Source organism: Oncorhynchus kisutch, linkage group LG18, assembly GCF_002021735.2.
Source record: "Oncorhynchus kisutch isolate 150728-3 linkage group LG18, Okis_V2, whole genome shotgun sequence".
NCBI classification, from domain to species: Eukaryota; Metazoa; Chordata; class Actinopteri; order Salmoniformes; family Salmonidae; genus Oncorhynchus; species Oncorhynchus kisutch.
This window is the reverse complement of record NC_034191.2, coordinates 71,851,744-71,870,138: the sequence shown is the minus strand read 5'-3', so window position 1 is coordinate 71,870,138 and position 18,395 is coordinate 71,851,744. Positions and strand designations below refer to the sequence as shown.

At 47.5% G+C, this 18,395-nt stretch overlaps 1 protein-coding gene across 11 annotated transcripts in view; it reads right to left on the bottom strand.

The window, feature by feature from the left end:
* The window catches only part of kmt2ca (lysine (K)-specific methyltransferase 2Ca), a 240,048-nt gene that overhangs the window by 55,586 nt on the left and 166,067 nt on the right, over window positions 1-18,395 (bottom strand). For 10 of the 11 annotated variants that reach the window (XM_031796719.1, XM_031796716.1, XM_031796715.1 and 7 more), the window contains exons 14-17: window positions 14,106-14,231; window positions 11,884-12,003; window positions 10,846-10,944; window positions 1,164-1,268 (exon numbers count right to left, since the gene is read on the bottom strand). In XM_031796719.1, the coding sequence (XP_031652579.1) occupies window positions 1,164-1,268; window positions 10,846-10,944; window positions 11,884-12,003; window positions 14,106-14,231 (450 nt within the window). The remainder of the gene's footprint in view (window positions 1-1,163; window positions 1,269-10,845; window positions 10,945-11,883; window positions 12,004-14,105; window positions 14,232-18,395) is intronic. The other variant, XM_031796723.1, reaches the window with a different exon arrangement.

The window sequence follows — 18,395 nt, the reverse complement described above, 5'->3', positions numbered from 1 at the left end:
ATTTCACACCTCTGCTCAAAGCTGCTTCTGGAGGTCGACACAGAACCTAATACTATCTGTAGGGAATCACCTGGCAACTACACAACTAAACTATGCTACACACACACACACACACACGACACCCAGATGAGTTTCCTAGGGCCTAAAAGAGTCGTGGGAATGGAAGAGGAACAGCCACATGCTTACGTAACCGAAACTGAAACTTTTGGTCGAAAAATAACGATCAGTCCCTGTCTCATTGCTGATTCAGTGAGTCTGCCGTTTTTCTCTTCGTACATATGGAAACCATTCAGTTACTTAGCATCTAACAGTGGTACAGTAAATGTACATTCATATGGCTTTCAGACATACTATACTGCACATTATTCAAAGACAGACGTATTCAGTGTTTTTATACATCATTGGCTGGTTGGGTATGACCTTTTAGAGATAGGAAAGAAAGCCCTCTCCCCTGCCTCTGTTCCCTTTTGAGAAAGCCAGCACGACTGCTCAAACTGTCAAACGCTGTCACTCCTCCTCACCATCTACAGGTGATGCAAAAACAAAAAGGGGCCAAACCTAACCCTACATAGTATGTCACCCTATATTTTTTGATGATGCCATACCAAATTAACACCTTCAAGTATAATCTACATGGCTTTTAAGGAAACACGAAATAGAAACACTTTTAAAAGCCAAAGACAATATTTTTTTTTGTACAAGAACCAAGTTTAAAACGTAGGCTATAAGTAAACGGAACATCTGTGGTGGTACTTTTATGCGTAGGGTATACAGTCATAATAGGAGGTGATCTCAATATGACCGGGAGGCAAGTTCGAATGGAACTAAAAGGGAGACCAACCATTGGAATTAAACGTGGAAGGGGTGAACAATGGTAGATTCTTGTAAAAAAATAAAAAATAATTCTCAATCCTTTTTGTATTGTGAAATTAACTATTTATGTGACGTATTGATGATAATCACCTCTTTCGATCCCAAAAATTATTTCAATATCGATCTCTCTATCGCTCCGTCTATCTAAAGCCTATTGAATATATAATACCAAATATATTTAACACACACAATAAGCAAAACCACCATCTGTATCTCATGAAAGAGAAAAAAATCAGAGAGCTATGGTTTTAAAGCTGATCTTGTGAAAATAAAAAAAGAGATGGGCTCACCTTGATGTTGACACAGAAGGGATGGTAACACTGGCCACACTGAGAGCAGGCCAGCAACCTGCCCTCTGCCCCCTGGCCAAAACTCCCACACACCACACACATGTCCTGTGGGAGGGAGAGAAGGGAATAGAAAGGATATTAGACAGAGGAAAAAAGGGAGGGAGAGAGAGAGGCAGAGAGGGAGAAAAGGGAACATATTGAGGGAGCAGTGGAATGAGAGAAAAGGATGCGGAGGGAAAAGATTTGCATAAGTCGTGGGGGGAAAGAAAAGTGAAAAAGGAGAGAAAACAAGTGAAAGTTACATTTCCCAACAGTAATGGAGACACTTTCCCCAGCATACATCAAGACAACCATCACACAATAACAAGTAGAGTGACCCAGGGTGCTTCTGACTTCCACGACTCAGCATCTCTTAAGAGCAGTGGTGTAAATGACCTAAGTAGTACTTTAAAGTATTTTTTATTTATGTCGTTTTTTGGGGTATCTGTATTTTACTTTACTATTCATAATTTTGACAACTTGTACTTCACTACATTCCTAAAGAAAATCATGTACTTTTTACTCCATACATTTTCCCTGACACCCTCCTCGTTGTCCCTGTACTAGTTACATTTTGACAGGAAAATTGCACAATTCATGCACTTATCATGAGAACATCCCTGGTCATCCCTACTGCCTCTGATCTGGCGGACTCACTAAACACACATTCTTCGTTTGTCGGTGTTGGAGCGTTCCCCTAGCTAGACGTACATTTAAAAAAGAGAAAATGGTTCCGTCTGGTTTGCGTAATATATGGAATTTGAAATTACACTTACTTTTGTAACTTACGTATATTTAAAACCAAATACTTTTAGACTTTTACTCAAATAATATTTTACTGGGTGACTTTCACTTATGTCATTTTCTATTAAGGTAACTTTACTTTTACTCAAGTATGAAAACTGGGTACATTCCACCACTGCTTGAGAGCCTTACCGCACAGCACAACTCATTTGTGTTTTAGGGGTGTGTGTGTGTGTGTGTGTGTGTGTGTGTGTGTGTGTGTGTGTGTGTGTGTGTGTGTGTGTGTGTGTGTGTGTGTGTGTCTGTATTTGTATGCCTGCAGGTAGAGAGAGATCTTGACCTCTGAAACAGGCCAGATGCAAACCAGGGAAAAAGGTTGGAGGGGAAAACCAGACAATAGGAGACTAGTGAACAGGCTGTACAACAACACCAAGAGGAGACTAGTGAACAGGCTGTACAACTAAACCAAGAGGAGACTAGTGAACAGGCTGTACAACAAGACCAAGAGGAGAGAACAGGCTGTACAACAAGACCAAGAGGAGAGAACAGGCTGTACAACAAGACCAAGAGGACACTAGTGAACAGGCTGTACAACAAGACCAAGAGGAGACTAGTGAACAGGCTGTACAACTAAACCAAGAGGAGACTAGTGAACAGGCTGTACAACAAGACCAAGAGGAGACTAGTGAACAGGCTGTACAACAAGACCAAGAGGAGACTAGTGAACAGGCTGTACAACAAGACCAAGAGGAGAGAACAGGCTGTACAACAAGACCAAGAGGAGAGAACAGGCTGTACAACAAGATCAAGAGGAGACTAGTGAACAGGCTGTACAACAATACCAAGAGGAGACTAGTGAACAGGCTGTACAACAAGACCAAGAGGAGACTAGTGAACAGGCTGTACAACTAAACCAAGAGGAGACTAGTGAACAGGCTGTACAACAACACCAAGAGGAGACTAGTGAACAGGCTGTACAACAAGACCAAGAGGAGAGAACAGGCTGTACAACACCAAGAGGAGACTAGTGAACAGGCTGTACAACAAGACCAAGAGGAGAGAACAGGCTGTACAACAAGACCAAGAGGAGACTAGTGAACAGGCTGTACAACAAAACCAAGAGGAGACTAGTGAACAGGCTGTACAACAAGACCAAGAGGAGAGAACAGGCTGTACAACAAGACCAAGAGAAGACTAGTGAACAGGCTGTACAACAAGATCAAGAGAAGACTAGTGAACAGGCTGTACAACAAGACCAAGAGAAGACTAGTGAACAGGCTGTACAACAAAACCAAGAGGAGACTAGTGAACAGGCTGTACAACAAGACCAAGAGGAGAGAACAGGCTGTACAACAAGACCAAGAGAAGACTAGTGAACAGGCTGTACAACAAGACCAAGAGGAGAGAACAGGCTGTACAACAAGACCAAGAGAAGACTAGTGAACAGGCTGTACAACAAGACCAAGAGAAGACTAGTGAACAGGCTGTACAACAAGACCAAGAGAAGACTAGTGAACAGGCTGTACAACAAAACCAAGAGGAGACTAGTGAACAGGCTGTACAACAAGACCAAGAGGAGAGAACAGGCTGTACAACAAGACCAAGAGAAGACTAGTGAACAGGCTGTACAACAAGACCAAGAGGAGAGAACAGGCTGTACAACAAGACCAAGAGGAGACTAGTGAACAGGCTGTACAACAAGACCAAGAGAAGACTAGTGAACAGGCTGTACAACAAAACCAAGAGGAGACTAGTGAACAGGCTGTACAACAAGACCAAGAGGAGAGAACAGGCTGTACAACAAGATCAAGAGAAGACTAGTGAACAGGCTGTACAACAAGACCAAGAGAAGACTAGTGAACAGGCTGTACAACAAGATCAAGAGAAGACTAGTGAACAGGCTGTACAACAAGACCAAGAGAAGACTAGTGAACAGGCTGTACAACAAGACCAAGAGAAGACTAGTGAACAGGCTGTACAACAAGACCAAGAGGAGAGAACAGGCTGTACAACAAGACCAAGAGAAGACTAGTGAACAGGCTGTACAACAAGACCAAGAGAAGACTAGTGAACAGGCTGTACAACAAGACCAAGAGAAGACTAGTGAACAGGCTGTACAACAAAACCAAGAGGAGACTAGTGAACAGGCTGTACAACAAGACCAAGAGGAGAGAACAGGCTGTACAACAAGACCAAGAGAAGACTAGTGAACAGGCTGTACAACAAGACCAAGAGGAGAGAACAGGCTGTACAACAAGACCAAGAGGAGACTAGTGAACAGGCTGTACAACAAGACCAAGAGAAGACTAGTGAACAGGCTGTACAACAAAACCAAGAGGAGACTAGTGAACAGGCTGTACAACAAGACCAAGAGGAGAGAACAGGCTGTACAACAAGATCAAGAGAAGACTAGTGAACAGGCTGTACAACAAGACCAAGAGAAGACTAGTGAACAGGCTGTACAACAAGACCAAGAGAAGACTAGTGAACAGGCTGTACAACAAAACCAAGAGGAGACTAGTGAACAGGCTGTACAACAAGACCAAGAGGAGAGAACAGGCTGTACAACAAGACCAAGAGAAGACTAGTGAACAGGCTGTACAACAAGACCAAGAGGAGAGAACAGGCTGTACAACAAGATCAAGAGAAGACTAGTGAACAGGCTGTACAACAAGACCAAGAGAAGACTAGTGAACAGGCTGTACAACAAGACCAAGAGAAGACTAGTGAACAGGCTGTACAACAAGACCAAGAGGAGAGAACAGGCTGTACAACAAGACCAAGAGAAGACTAGTGAACAGGCTGTACAACAAGACCAAGAGAAGACTAGTGAACAGGCTGTACAACAAGACCAAGAGAAGACTAGTGAACAGGCTGTACAACAAAACCAAGAGGAGACTAGTGAACAGGCTGTACAACAAGACCAAGAGGAGAGAACAGGCTGTACAACAAGACCAAGAGAAGACTAGTGAACAGGCTGTACAACAAGACCAAGAGGAGAGAACAGGCTGTACAACAAGACCAAGAGGAGACTAGTGAACAGGCTGTACAACAAGACCAAGAGAAGACTAGTGAACAGGCTGTACAACAAAACCAAGAGGAGACTAGTGAACAGGCTGTACAACAAGACCAAGAGGAGAGAACAGGCTGTACAACAAGATCAAGAGAAGACTAGTGAACAGGCTGTACAACAAGACCAAGAGAAGACTAGTGAACAGGCTGTACAACAAGACCAAGAGGAGAGAACAGGCTGTACAACAAGACCAAGAGAAGACTAGTGAACAGGCTGTACAACAAGACCAAGAGAAGACTAGTGAACAGGCTGTACAACAAGACCAAGAGAAGACTAGTGAACAGGCTGTACAACAAAACCAAGAGGAGACTAGTGAACAGGCTGTACAACAAGACCAAGAGGAGAGAACAGGCTGTACAACAAGACCAAGAGAAGACTAGTGAACAGGCTGTACAACAAGACCAAGAGGAGAGAACAGGCTGTACAACAAGACCAAGAGGAGACTAGTGAACAGGCTGTACAACAAGACCAAGAGAAGACTAGTGAACAGGCTGTACAACAAGACCAAGAGAAGACTAGTGAACAGGCTGTACAACAAAACCAAGAGGAGACTAGTGAACAGGCTGTACAACAAGACCAAGAGGAGAGAACAGGCTGTACAACAAGACCAAGAGAAGACTAGTGAACAGGCTGTACAACAAGACCAAGAGGAGAGAACAGGCTGTACAACAAGATCAAGAGAAGACTAGTGAACAGGCTGTACAACAAGACCAAGAGAAGACTAGTGAACAGGCTGTACAACAAGACCAAGAGAAGACTAGTGAACAGGCTGTACAACAAAACCAAGAGGAGACTAGTGAACAGGCTGTACAACAAGACCAAGAGAAGACTAGTGAACAGGCTGTACAACAAGACCAAGAGAAGACTAGTGAACAGGCTGTACAACAAGACCAAGAGAAGACTAGTGAACAGGCTGTACAACAAAACCAAGAGGAGACTAGTGAACAGGCTGTACAACAAGACCAAGAGGAGAGAACAGGCTGTACAACAAGACCAAGAGAAGACTAGTGAACAGGCTGTACAACAAGACCAAGAGGAGAGAACAGGCTGTACAACAAGACCAAGAGGAGACTAGTGAACAGGCTGTACAACAAGACCAAGAGAAGACTAGTGAACAGGCTGTACAACAAGACCAAGAGAAGACTAGTGAACAGGCTGTACAACAAAACCAAGAGGAGACTAGTGAACAGGCTGTACAACAAGACCAAGAGGAGAGAACAGGCTGTACAACAAGACCAAGAGAAGACTAGTGAACAGGCTGTACAACAAGACCAAGAGGAGAGAACAGGCTGTACAACAAGATCAAGAGAAGACTAGTGAACAGGCTGTACAACAAGACCAAGAGAAGACTAGTGAACAGGCTGTACAACAAGACCAAGAGAAGACTAGTGAACAGGCTGTACAACAAAACCAAGAGGAGACTAGTGAACAGGCTGTACAACAAGACCAAGAGAAGACTAGTGAACAGGCTGTACAACAAGACCAAGAGAAGACTAGTGAACAGGCTGTACAACAAGACCAAGAGAAGACTAGTGAACAGGCTGTACAACAAAACCAAGAGGAGACTAGTGAACAGGCTGTACAACAAGACCAAGAGGAGAGAACAGGCTGTACAACAAGACCAAGAGAAGACTAGTGAACAGGCTGTACAACAAGACCAAGAGGAGAGAACAGGCTGTACAACAAGACCAAGAGGAGACTAGTGAACAGGCTGTACAACAAAACCAAGAGGAGACTAGTGAACAGGCTGTACAACAAGACCAAGAGGAGAGAACAGGCTGTACAACAAGACCAAGAGAAGACTAGTGAACAGGCTGTACAACAAGACCAAGAGGAGAGAACAGGCTGTACAACAAAACCAAGAGGAGACTAGTGAACAGGCTGTACAACAAGACCAAGAGAAGACTAGTGAACAGGCTGTACAACAAGACCAAGAGGAGAGAACAGGCTGTACAACAAGACCAAGAGGAGACTAGTGAACAGGCTGTACAACAAAACCAAGAGGAGACTAGTGAACAGGCTGTACAACAAGACCAAGAGGAGAGAACAGGCTGTACAACAAGACCAAGAGAAGACTAGTGAACAGGCTGTACAACAAGACCAAGAGGAGAGAACAGGCTGTACAACAAAACCAAGAGGAGACTAGTGAACAGGCTGTACAACAAAACCAAGAGGAGACTAGTGAACAGGCTGTACAACAAGACCAAGAGGAGAGAACAGGCTGTACAACAAGACCAAGAGAAGACTAGTGAACAGGCTGTACAACAAGACCAAGAGGAGACTAGTGAACAGGCTGTACAACAAGACCAAGAGAAGACTAGTGAACAGGCTGTACAACAAGACCAAGAGAAGACTAGTGAACAGGCTGTACAACAAGACCAAGAGAAGACTAGTGAACAGGCTGTACAACAACACCAAGAGGAGAGGACCATAGCATTATCACTATACAAAATGCATATTTGTGTGTCACTGTCTCCCATAGCTGGGGTGTTTGTTCATCAGCATGTATATTAAAATATGTGCAGTACAGTATTTGGGTATCTGAGACATTGTTAACAGGCTTTAGACTTATACAGCAAAGGAGGCTTGCCAAGGGAGTTAGAGTCATTGTCCTCCTTATTCATTTAAGTCACCAGCCACCATTGCTATTCAGAACCTTTTCTAAGGAAGACCAGCAGGATTTGACAGTAGAGACAGTGAGGGGGGTTAAGATGTACAGCTTTAAACAACACGGAGACACATAACCTGGGACTCGGCACAAAGTGTCAATGCTCTATCGTTTTAGTGAGGTACAGTACATGACCAAAAGCCTGGTCGTCGAACATCTCATTCCAAAATCATGGGAATTCATTTGGAGTTGGTCCCCACTTTGCTGCTATAACAGCCTCCACCTGATGTTGGAACATTGCTGAGTGGACTTGCTTCCATTCAGCCATAAGAGTATTACTGAGGTCAGACACTGATGTTGGGTGATTAGGCCTGGCTCGCAGTCGGCGTTCCAATTCATCTGAAAGGTGTTCGATGGGGTTGAGGTCAGCTTGTGTGCGGCTGCTTGGCCATGGAAACCCACTTCTTGAAGCTCCCAACAAACAGGTCCTGTGCTGACGTTGCTTCCAGATGCAGTTTGGAACTCAGTACTGAGTGTTTCAACCGAGGAGAGAGGATCTTTACAAACTACGCACTTTAGCACTCTGCGGTCCCGTTCTTTGAGCTTGTGAGGCCTACCAAGCTGAGCAGTTGTTGCTCCTAGATGTTTCCACTTCACAATAACAGCACTTACAGTTGACCAGACCAGCTCTAGCAGGGCAGAAATTAGACAAACTGACTTGTTGGAAAGGTAGCATCCTATGACAGTGAGTGCCAAGTTGAAAGTCACTGAGTTCTTCAGTAAGGCCACTCTACTGCCAATGTCGGTCTATGCATGGCTGTGTGCTCGATAATATAAACCTATCAGCAATGGATGAGGCTGAAATAGCAGAATCCACTATTTGAAAGGGTGTCCACATAAACTGTATAGTGTAAGTCGGAAGTCTACACTTGGTTGGAGTCAATAAAACTCGTTTTTCAACCACTCCACAAATGTATTGTTAACAAACTATAGTTTTGGCAAGTTGGTTAGGACATGTACTTTTTGCATGACAAGTCATTTTTCCAACAATTGTTCACAGACAGATTATTTCACTTATAATTCACTGCATCACAATTCCAGTGGGTCAGAAGTTTACATACACTAAGTTGACTGTGCCTTTAAACAGCTTGGAAAATTCCAGAAAATTATGTCATGGCTTTAGAAGCGTCTGATAAGCTAATTGACATCATTTGAGTCAATTGGAGGTGTACCCGTGGATGTATTTCAAGGCCTGCCTTCAAACTTAGTGCGTCTTTGCTTGATATCATGGGAAAATCAAAAGAAATCAGCCAAGACCCCAGAAAAAAATTGGAGACCTCCACAAGTCTAGTTCATCCTTGGGAGCAATTTCCAAATGCCTGAAGGCACCCATTCATCTGTACAAATAATAGTACGCAAGTATAAACACCATGGAACGACGTAGCCGCCATACCGCTCAGGAAGGAGACGCGTTCTGTCTCCTAGAGATGAACGTACTTTGGTGTGAAAAGTGCAAATCAATCCCAGAACAACAGCAAAGGACCTTGTGAAGATGCTGGAGGAAACTGGTACAAAAGTATCTCAATCCACAGTAAAAAAAAGGCCTATATTGACATAACCTGAAAGGCCGCTCAGCCAGGATGAAGCCACTGCTCCAAAACCACCATAAAAAAGCCATACTAAAGTTTGCAACTGCACATGGGGACAAAGATCCTAATTTTCGGAGAAATATCCTCTGGTCTGATGAAACAAAAATATAACTGTTTGGTCATAATGACTATCGTTATGTTGGGAGGAAAAAGGGGGAGGCTTGCAAGCTGAAGAACACCATCCCAACCATGAAGCACGGGGGTGGCAGCATCATGTTGTGGGGGTGCTTTGCTGCAGGAGGGACTGGTGCACTTCACAAAATAGATGACATCATGAGGAGATAAATTCATGTGGATATATTGAAGCAAAATCAAGACATCAGTCAGGAAGTTAAAGCTTGGTCGCAAATGGGTCTTCCATACGGACAATGACCCCAAGAATACTCCAAATTTGAGGGCAAAATGGCTTAAGGACAACAAAGTCAAGGTATTGGAGTGGCCATCACAAAGCCCTGAACTCAATCCTATAGAAAATGTGGTAAGAACTGAAAAAGCGTGTGCGAGCAAGGAGGCCTACAAACCTGACTCCGTTATACCAACTCTGTCAGAAGGAATGGGCCAAAATTCACCCAACTTATTGTGGGAAGCTTGTGGAAGGCTACCCGAAATGTTTGACCCAAATTAAACAATTTAAAGGCAATGCTACCAAATACTAATTGAGTGTATGTAAACTTCTGAACCACTGGGAATGTGATGAAATAAATAAAAGCTGAAATAAATCATTTTCTCTACTATTATTCTGACATTTCACATTCTTAAAATAAAGAGGTGATCCTAACTAAGCTAGGACAAGTAATTTGTACTAGGATTAAATGTCAGGAATTGTGAAAAACTGACTTCAACTGTATATACTAAAGTATGTTGGTACATAAGCACAGTGTTGGTACTGACCTGTCTGAGTGAAGTGGTCTGAGGTTGAGAACATGACCATGGTGTTGGTACTGACCTGTCTGAGTGTGAAGTGGTCTGAGGTTGAGAACATGACCATGGTGTTGGTACTGACCTGTCTGAGTGTGAAGTGGTCTGAGGTTGAGAACATGCCCATGGTGTTGGTACTGACCTGTCTGAGTGTGAAGTGGTCTGAGGTTGAGAGCATGACCATGGTGTTGGTACTGACCTGTCTGAGTGTGAAGTGGTCTGAGGTTGAGAGCATGACCATGGTGTTGGTACTGACCTGTCTGAGTGTGAAGTGGTCTGAGGTTGAGAACATGACCATGGTGTTTGTACTGACCTGTCTGAGTGAAGTGGTCTCAGGTTGAGAACATGACCATGGTGTTGGTACTGACCTGTCTGAGTGTGAAGTGGTCTGAGGTTGAGAGCATGACCATGGTGTTGGTACTGACCTGTCTGAGTGAAGTGGTCTGAGGTTGAGAGCATGACCATGGTGTTGGTACTGACCTGTCTGAGTGTGAAGTGGTCTGAGGTTGAGAGCATGACCATGGTGTTGGTACTGACCTGTCTGAGTGTGAAGTGGTCTGAGGTTGAGAACATGACCATGGTGTTGGTACTGACCTGTCTGAGTGTGAAGTGGTCTCAGGTTGAGAACATGACCATGGTGTTGGTACTGACCTGTCTGAGTGTGAAGTGGTCTGAGGTTGAGAACATGACCACAGTGTTATGCATTGTGTTCTCCTCCACCACCAGGTACGGCTGCTCCACAAAAGTGGCCTGGACACACACACACACACAACACACACACACACACAACACACACAAGCAGGGGTTAATTAACAGATTAGAAAAAAATGAATATTTGTCTTTTGAAATTAAAACTGATGGTAAGATTGTGTTCAAAATCTGTAACGGTTGTGCTTGGTCCCGTACAGTATTTTTCAGTTGAGGTAGAAAACATGTTCCAGGCATAATCAGGATCTAGGTCTATGACAAGGCAGCACTTCTCATGTGACTAGCTGTCATACCTCCAGACTGTGAAGCTATATTATCATGTCATCCACAAGGACAAACACACAGCATGGTTCAGTAGATCAGCATTACCAGGACACGCGCGTGTCAACAAGCATGCTGCCTAGTGGCTGGCTGCAGCAGATCTGATTACAGTCTTACTTAACGCCTACCTACCTCCCGTATTGGATTCCAATAACACTCAACCGGGTAGAGACATGTTTGCTCGGTGGGAGAGGGTGTGAGGTTGTGTGCGTGGGGGTGGGGCACTGTCTGTATGGTTCTGTGTGTGTGTGTGTGTATTCTCACCTAAAATCCAATTATCTAGCGTGTACACTCAATACAGCATTGACACTTCTCCTGTGTCTACCTTAAAAGGTACCCACAATGTACAGTATATAAATCCACATTGGACACATTTTCCCAATCAACCACCCACCGTTTTTAGTGGGAGGAAAAAACATGTCAGTGCCCTGCCCACTGCTGTGTATGACATAGCATTTATACCCCTCCCCCTGTACCACCCCTCATGCCAAAAGCTTTCCCAAGATAGAGTGCACTGCTCTTGTTAACGTGAGAGCGCTCTCTGGCCTAAGCTAAGCACATTTGGCCACTGTTTTATGAATGTATGCAGAAGATGGGGAGAGGAGAAGGGGTTTAGGGAGGCAGTAGATCGGGATGAAGGGAGGGGGCGAGGGCTCGTACCCCAGGGGTTACGGCAAAGCTGGTGTAGGCCTTGAGTCCTCGGGAGCGTCCGCGGCCCCCACGCCCAGACAGGTTGGCCCCCCGGGGTCTCCGCCTTCCAGGGAAGGTTGAACCACGACCCTGTGAAGGAAAAAGAAGGAGGGATGGAGGAGAGAGTGTGAGGAGAGAGACAGGCAAGAGGGAGAGAAGTGTGTGTGTGTGTGTGTGTGTGTGTGTGTGTGTGTGTGTGTGTGTGTGTGTGTGTGTGTGTGTGTGTGTGTGTGTGTGTGTGTGTGTGTGTGTGTGTGTGAGAGAGTGAGAGAGAGAGAGTGTGAGAGAACAGGAGAGAGGAATGAAAGAGAGGGAAGTGGAAGGAAAGAGATAACATGTCATCAGCCAATCACAACATTCCTCTATGTGTTTTTTCGCTGGCGAACAATAAACACATTTCCCAAAACACACTCCTGCATCTACTGCCGTCAAGAGTAAATCCTAAAGGACTTCCCCACGGAGCCACAATAGTAATATCCCCAGCTGCATTTACTGTCAAGCAAATTCAAAATGTGAACATTAGTATAAAAGATAATTAAACTGCGAGATTCTGACAATTACACTTTTCTACTTACCCAGAGTCAGATTAACTCGTGGATAACATTTTTATGTCTGTGTGTGCAGTATGTTCAAGCCAGTTTTGTGAGCCAATGCTCACTAGCGTTAGCGCAATGACTGGAAGTCTACAGGTACAGTAGCATATGCTTCCTCTAACTTTGTTCATACTGCACGCAGACATAAAAATGGTCCACCTTCTTGTGCTGAGCGATTTATTTATTTATTTATTTTGGGGGGGGGGGGGGGTTCAATTACTTGAATTCAATTTTTGTGTGTGAGCCCAACACGCGGTTTCTCTAGAGAGATATCAAATCATTTCCGAGAAATTTGAGAAATTAAGTCAAAAACGGTGTGGGACGCTGGGCTGAAGGGAGTTGTAGTTTTCATTAAGCAAATATTCAACCTAGTTCAGCGCAGAAACGTGGTAATTAACTATAATGACCACAATACATTGCGCCAGTTTTTATGGCTCAGAGAGGAAGAGGCGAAGCGAGATATTTCACTCTTGCCAAAATTTGTTAAAATGAATCCCCCAAAAATCCCATCTAAGCTTTTGCACCTGCCTTCCCACCTTTGGGACAGCGACTCCCATTGTTTACATCTGGCTGGCTGACTGCTACTCTCTGAGCAGAGATGACATATACACAACAGAAATATTTTATAATTTCAGAGTTATTTCCTATTTTTCTATTGACATCTACCCAATGTGGACCTGACGCAGCGGAATATTTTCAATGTTTTGACAATTGAATGTTTACTATATTTGGCTTTGGAATTTCCATTAAAAAAACCTCTGAAATCATTGTACCGTCATTATTTCACAATAAATTGTATATTTAAAAAAATCTTGATACCGAAAACCATGATTCTTTCTTTAATAATCTAACAGAAACCCGAAGCGACTTCAAAAAGCACTAATCGCTCAGCACTACCGCCTTTTAAATAATGTGTGTGGTGCTTTATAATATATGCATGACAAAAGCCTGAGGGAGGGAGAGATCAACATCTTTTTTTAGGTCAAATCCATTTTCCATCTCCCCATGGACACTAAAGTCACTCTTAATTATGGTTCCCCCACCCTTTCGAGTCAGTCCTTCAAATCAGGAAGACTGTTGCAAGTTTTATATCCAGTTCTAAAGAGAGGACTGTGCCAAAGCCAGCCAGTTGATGGAGTGTTGACACAGGAACAAGTGATAGTCCTTCCCACAGGAGTCCACCTTCATGACACCTATCAGTTACAGACTGACTGAGGAGGCTTGTTGTGGAGTGTTAGCGTCAAAGTGGAGTCCTGTCACAAAGTCAGGACTAAAGGGTTGCAGTGGGGGTGACAGACAGGAAACCCCGACTGGATTGAGCTCTGCTTCATGTTCGTCTCACGCCACCATCGGTCTGGTATTCTTGTCATTCTGGTAATGGTAACAACGCTAAATGCTAACAAAGCTAATTTATAGAACAATAAACGCCATTCATAAAAATTTGCAAAGCCTATGTTTACATGGATTTCCCTTCCGTACTTCTCTGCAGGTGGCAAAGTGTGTGTACCGTGTCATATCTAAACCTGTCCTCACCTGGCCAGGCTAAACCACTGAGTGAAAGGGGGGTGGGGGGGTGGACATGATAAGCACTCCATTTACCACTCTCATGCTCCAGACGGGTGCCTCTTGCAGCTGCCTGGTTTGTGGGCCATCCCACCCCCCCTCCGAGGGGTCCTGCTGGGACCAAGAGGGGGGGCTCGAAGCCCTACGGTTACTCCATGCTCCCTGATGGGGGAGGAGGGGCAGGGGCAGAGAGGAAGAGGGGCAGGGAGTGGGGAGGAGGGTCAGAGACGAAGAGGGACAGGGAGTGGGGAGGAGAGGCAGAGAGGAGGAGGGCAGGGAGGAAAAGGGGCAGGGAGGAAGAGGGGCAGGGAGTGGGGAGGAGGGGCAGGGAGTGGGGAGGAGGGGCAGGGAATGGGGAGGGAGGGGCAGGGAGGAGGGGCAGGGAGTGGGGAGGAGGGGCAGAGAGGAAGAGGGGCAGGGAGTGGGGAGGAGGGGCAGAGAGGAAGAGGGGCAGGGAGTGGGGAGGAGGGGCAGGGAGTGGGGAGGAGGGCAGGGAGTGGGGAGGAGGGGCAGGGAGTGGGGAGGAGGGGCAGGGAGTGGGGAGGAGGGGCAGAGAGGAAGAGGGGCAGGGAGTGGGGAGGAGGGGCAGAGAGGAAGAGGGGAAGGGAGTGGGGAGGAGGGGCAGAGAGGAAGAGGGGCAGGGAGTGGGGAGGAGGGGCAGGGAGTGGGGAGGAGGGGCAGAGAGGAAGAGGGGCAGGGAGTGGGGAGGAGGGGCAGAGAGGAAGAGGGGCAGAGAGGAAGAGGGGCAGAGAGGAAGAGGGGCAGAGAGGAAGAGGAGCAGAGAGGAAGAGGAGCAGAGAGGAAGAGGGGCAGAGAGGAAGAGGGGCAGAGAGGAAGAGGGGCAGAGAGGAGAGGGGTTGGGAGTGGGGAGGAGGGGCAGAGAGGAAGAGGGGTTGGGAGTGGGGAGGAGGGGCAGAGAGGAAGAGGGGTTGGGAGGAAGAGGGGTTGGGAGTGGGGAAGAGGGGCAGAGAGGAAGAGGGGTTGGGAGTGGGGAGGAGGGCAGAGAGGAAGAGGGGTTGGGAGTGGGGAGGAGAGGCAGAGAGGAAGAGGGGTTGGGAGTGGGGAGGAGGGGCAGAGAGGAAGAGGGGTTGGGAGTGAGGGGCAGGGAGGAAGAGGGGTTGGGAGTGGGGAGGAGGGGCAGAGAGGAAGAGGGGTTGGGAGTGGGGAGGAGGGGCAGAGAGGAAGAGGGGTTGGGAGTGGGGAGGAGGGGCAGAGAGGAAGAGGGGTTGGGAGGAAGAGGGGTTGGGAGTGGGGAGGAGGGGCAGAGAGGAAGAGGGGTTGGGAGTGGGGAGTGGGGAGGAGGGGCAGAGAGGAAGAGGGGTTGGGAGGAAGAGGGGTTGGGAGTGGGGAGGAGGGGAAGAGAGGAAGAGGGGTTGGGAGTGGGGAGGGGGGGCAGAGAGGAAGAGGGGTTGGGAGTGGGGAGGAGGGGCAGAGGGGAAGAGGGGTTGGGAGTGGGGAGGAGGGGCAGAGAGGAAGAGGGGTTGGGAGTGGGGAGGAGGGGCAGAGGGGAAGAGGGGTTGGGAGTGGGGAGGAGGGGCAGAGGGGAAGAGGGGTTGGGAGTGGGGAGGAGGGGCAGAGGGGAAGAGGGGTTGGGAGTGGGGAGGGGGGGCAGAGAGGAAGAGGGGTTGGGAGTGGGGAGGGGGGGCAGAGGGGAAGAGGGGTTGGGAGTGGGGAGGGGGGGCAGAGAGGAAGAGGGGTTGGGAGTGAGGGGCAGAGGGGAAGAGGGGTTGGGAGTGAGGGGCAGAGGGGAAGAGGGGTTGGGAGTGGGGGGCAGAGGGGAAGAGGGGTTGGGAGTGAGGGGCAGAGGGGAAGAGGGGTTGGGAGTGAGGAGGAGGGGCAGAGGGGAAGAGGGGTTGGGAGTGAGGGGCAGAGGGGAAGAGGGGTTGGGAGTGAGGGGCAGAGGGGAAGAGGGGTTGGGAGTGGGGGGCAGAGGGGAAGAGGGGTTGGGAGTGAGGGGCAGAGGGGAAGAGGGGTTGGGAGTGAGGAGGAGGGGCAGAGGGGAAGAGGGGTTGGGAGTGAGGAGGAGGGGCAGAGGGGAAGAGGGGTTGGGAGTGAGGAGGAGGGGCAGAGGGGAAGAGGGGTTGGGAGTGGGGAGGAGGGGGCAGAGAGGAAGAGGGGTTGGGAGTGAGGGGCAGGGAGGAAGAGGGGTTGGGAGTGGGGAGGAGGGGCAGAGAGGAAGAGGGGTTGGGAGTGAGGGGCAGGGAGGAAGAGGGGTTGGGAGTGGGGAGGAGGGGCAGAGAGGAAGAGGGGTTGGGAGTGAGGGGCAGGGAGGAAGAGGGGTTGGGAGTGGGGAGGAGGGGCAGAGAGGAAGAGGGGTTGGGAGTGGGGAGGAGGGGCAGGGAGGAAGAGGGGTTGGGAGTGGGGAGGAGGGGCAGAGAGGAAGAGGGGTTGGGAGTGAGGGGCAGGGAGGAAGAGGGGTTGGGAGTGGGGAGGAGGGGCAGAGGGGAAGAGGGGTTGGGAGTGGGGAGGAGGGGCAGAGGGGAAGAGGGGTTGGGAGTGGGGAGGAGGGGCAGAGAGGAAGAGGGGTTGGGAGTGGGGAGGGGGGGCAGAGGGGAAGAGGGGTTGGGAGTGGGGAGGAGGGGCAGAGGGGAAGAGGGGTTGGGAGTGGGGAGGGGGGGCAGAGGGGAAGAGGGGTTGGGAGTGGGGAGGAGGGGCAGAGGGGAAGAGGGGTTGGGAGTGGGGAGGGGGGGCAGAGAGGAAGAGGGGTTGGGAGTGGGGAGGGGGGGCAGAGAGGAAGAGGGGTTGGGAGTGGGGAGGAGGGGCAGAGGGGAAGAGGGGTTGGGAGTGGGGAGGGGGGGCAGAGGGGAAGAGGGGTTGGGAGTGGGGAGGGGGGGCAGAGGGGAAGAGGGGTTGGGAGTGGGGGGCAAATGCAGTAAATGCAACAGCCAAACAAAACAAACAAAGCAACAACAAAATAAAACGTGAATACAAGACAGACAGGCATTTTGTATAAACAGCCAAGAAACGAGCGAGATATGAGACATTTGGGACAGATCCTATACATGAGAAGATAAGCTGAACTCACCTTAATTTGGAGATGCAGTAATATTCAAATTGGAAATATATTGCAAATCAAAAGTAAAAGGGAGATTGCAGACAACGATAAGATTCAATACTGATGTCTGCAAGAAGCGGGTCTAGTTTAATAGTCTGACAGAAGACTAGACAGTGTTTGCACATCTATTGGGTCTAATAACGCTATGCCTAGTCAAGTGCTCTGCAACAGTCAACCCACAAATTCACACTATCCAGTGTCAGGCCTGCTGGTTGCCATGGCAGCAGCGTGGCTTGTTGGCGTGTTTACAAAACAAGTTATGATTATGTCAGCATGACAGCGCGCCATCGCTTGTCGAGATAAACACAGCGACCGTTGTTAGGGAATTTGATTTTAGAATTGTCACTGGGAGGCGTTTAGTTTGTTTAATGAGCTAATCAGCGAGAGGCTATATAATTAGACTCAATAACACAATCACTGAGAGGCCTTTTTCCTTTTTTGTTTTGCATAAGCAAAATCATTTGGGCCGATTAATAATATATCAGAGCCGTGGGTTGGATTTCTCCTCTCCACTTGCTTCCTGCGTTTTTATCCATCTACATCTCATGTATACATTTGTCCCAAATCCCCTGTCAAGCACTTATTGAAACTGTCAGAAACCAAATAGCATTCCCTTAAGCATGAGACAACTTAAAAGTGGCAGTGTGCAAAAGATAGGCTTTGAGAGAGAGAGATTTCAGTAGATCCTGTACAGGGTGCAAAGGGCTAGTGATGTAGGAGTTCAATACATTCATTGATACTGAAAAGAAAATGATCATGCCATCTTCAAGCACATGCATGTGAATACAGTATGCTCAGAAGCAAACCTCCGTCAATAGTTAGGCTGAACCCAAAACATGCCCATGTCAGAGAGAGTGAAAGGGGGATTGAACTGGGAGAGATGGTCTACTCCATGTGAGAGGACAGAGACTTTCAATGTCAGAGAGAGTGAAAGGGGGATTGAATGGGAGAGATGGTCTACTCCAAGTGAGAGGACAGAGACTTTCAATGTCAGAGAGAGTGAAAGGGGGATTGAACTGGGAGAGATGGTCTACTCCATGTGAGAGGACAGAGACTTTCAATGTCAGAGAGAGTGAAAGGGGGATTTAACTGGGAGAGATGGTCTACTCCATGTGAGAGGACTTTCTTTGCCGCTTCCATCATAAATATGTGACATGACCACAAATATTGTCAAACTGCCCGACTTCCTACGCAACCTCATTCGACACGTTATCCATTAAACAGGTAGACTAAGCAATAAGACATCCTTTGAGAAGACTTCCTGTTCACAG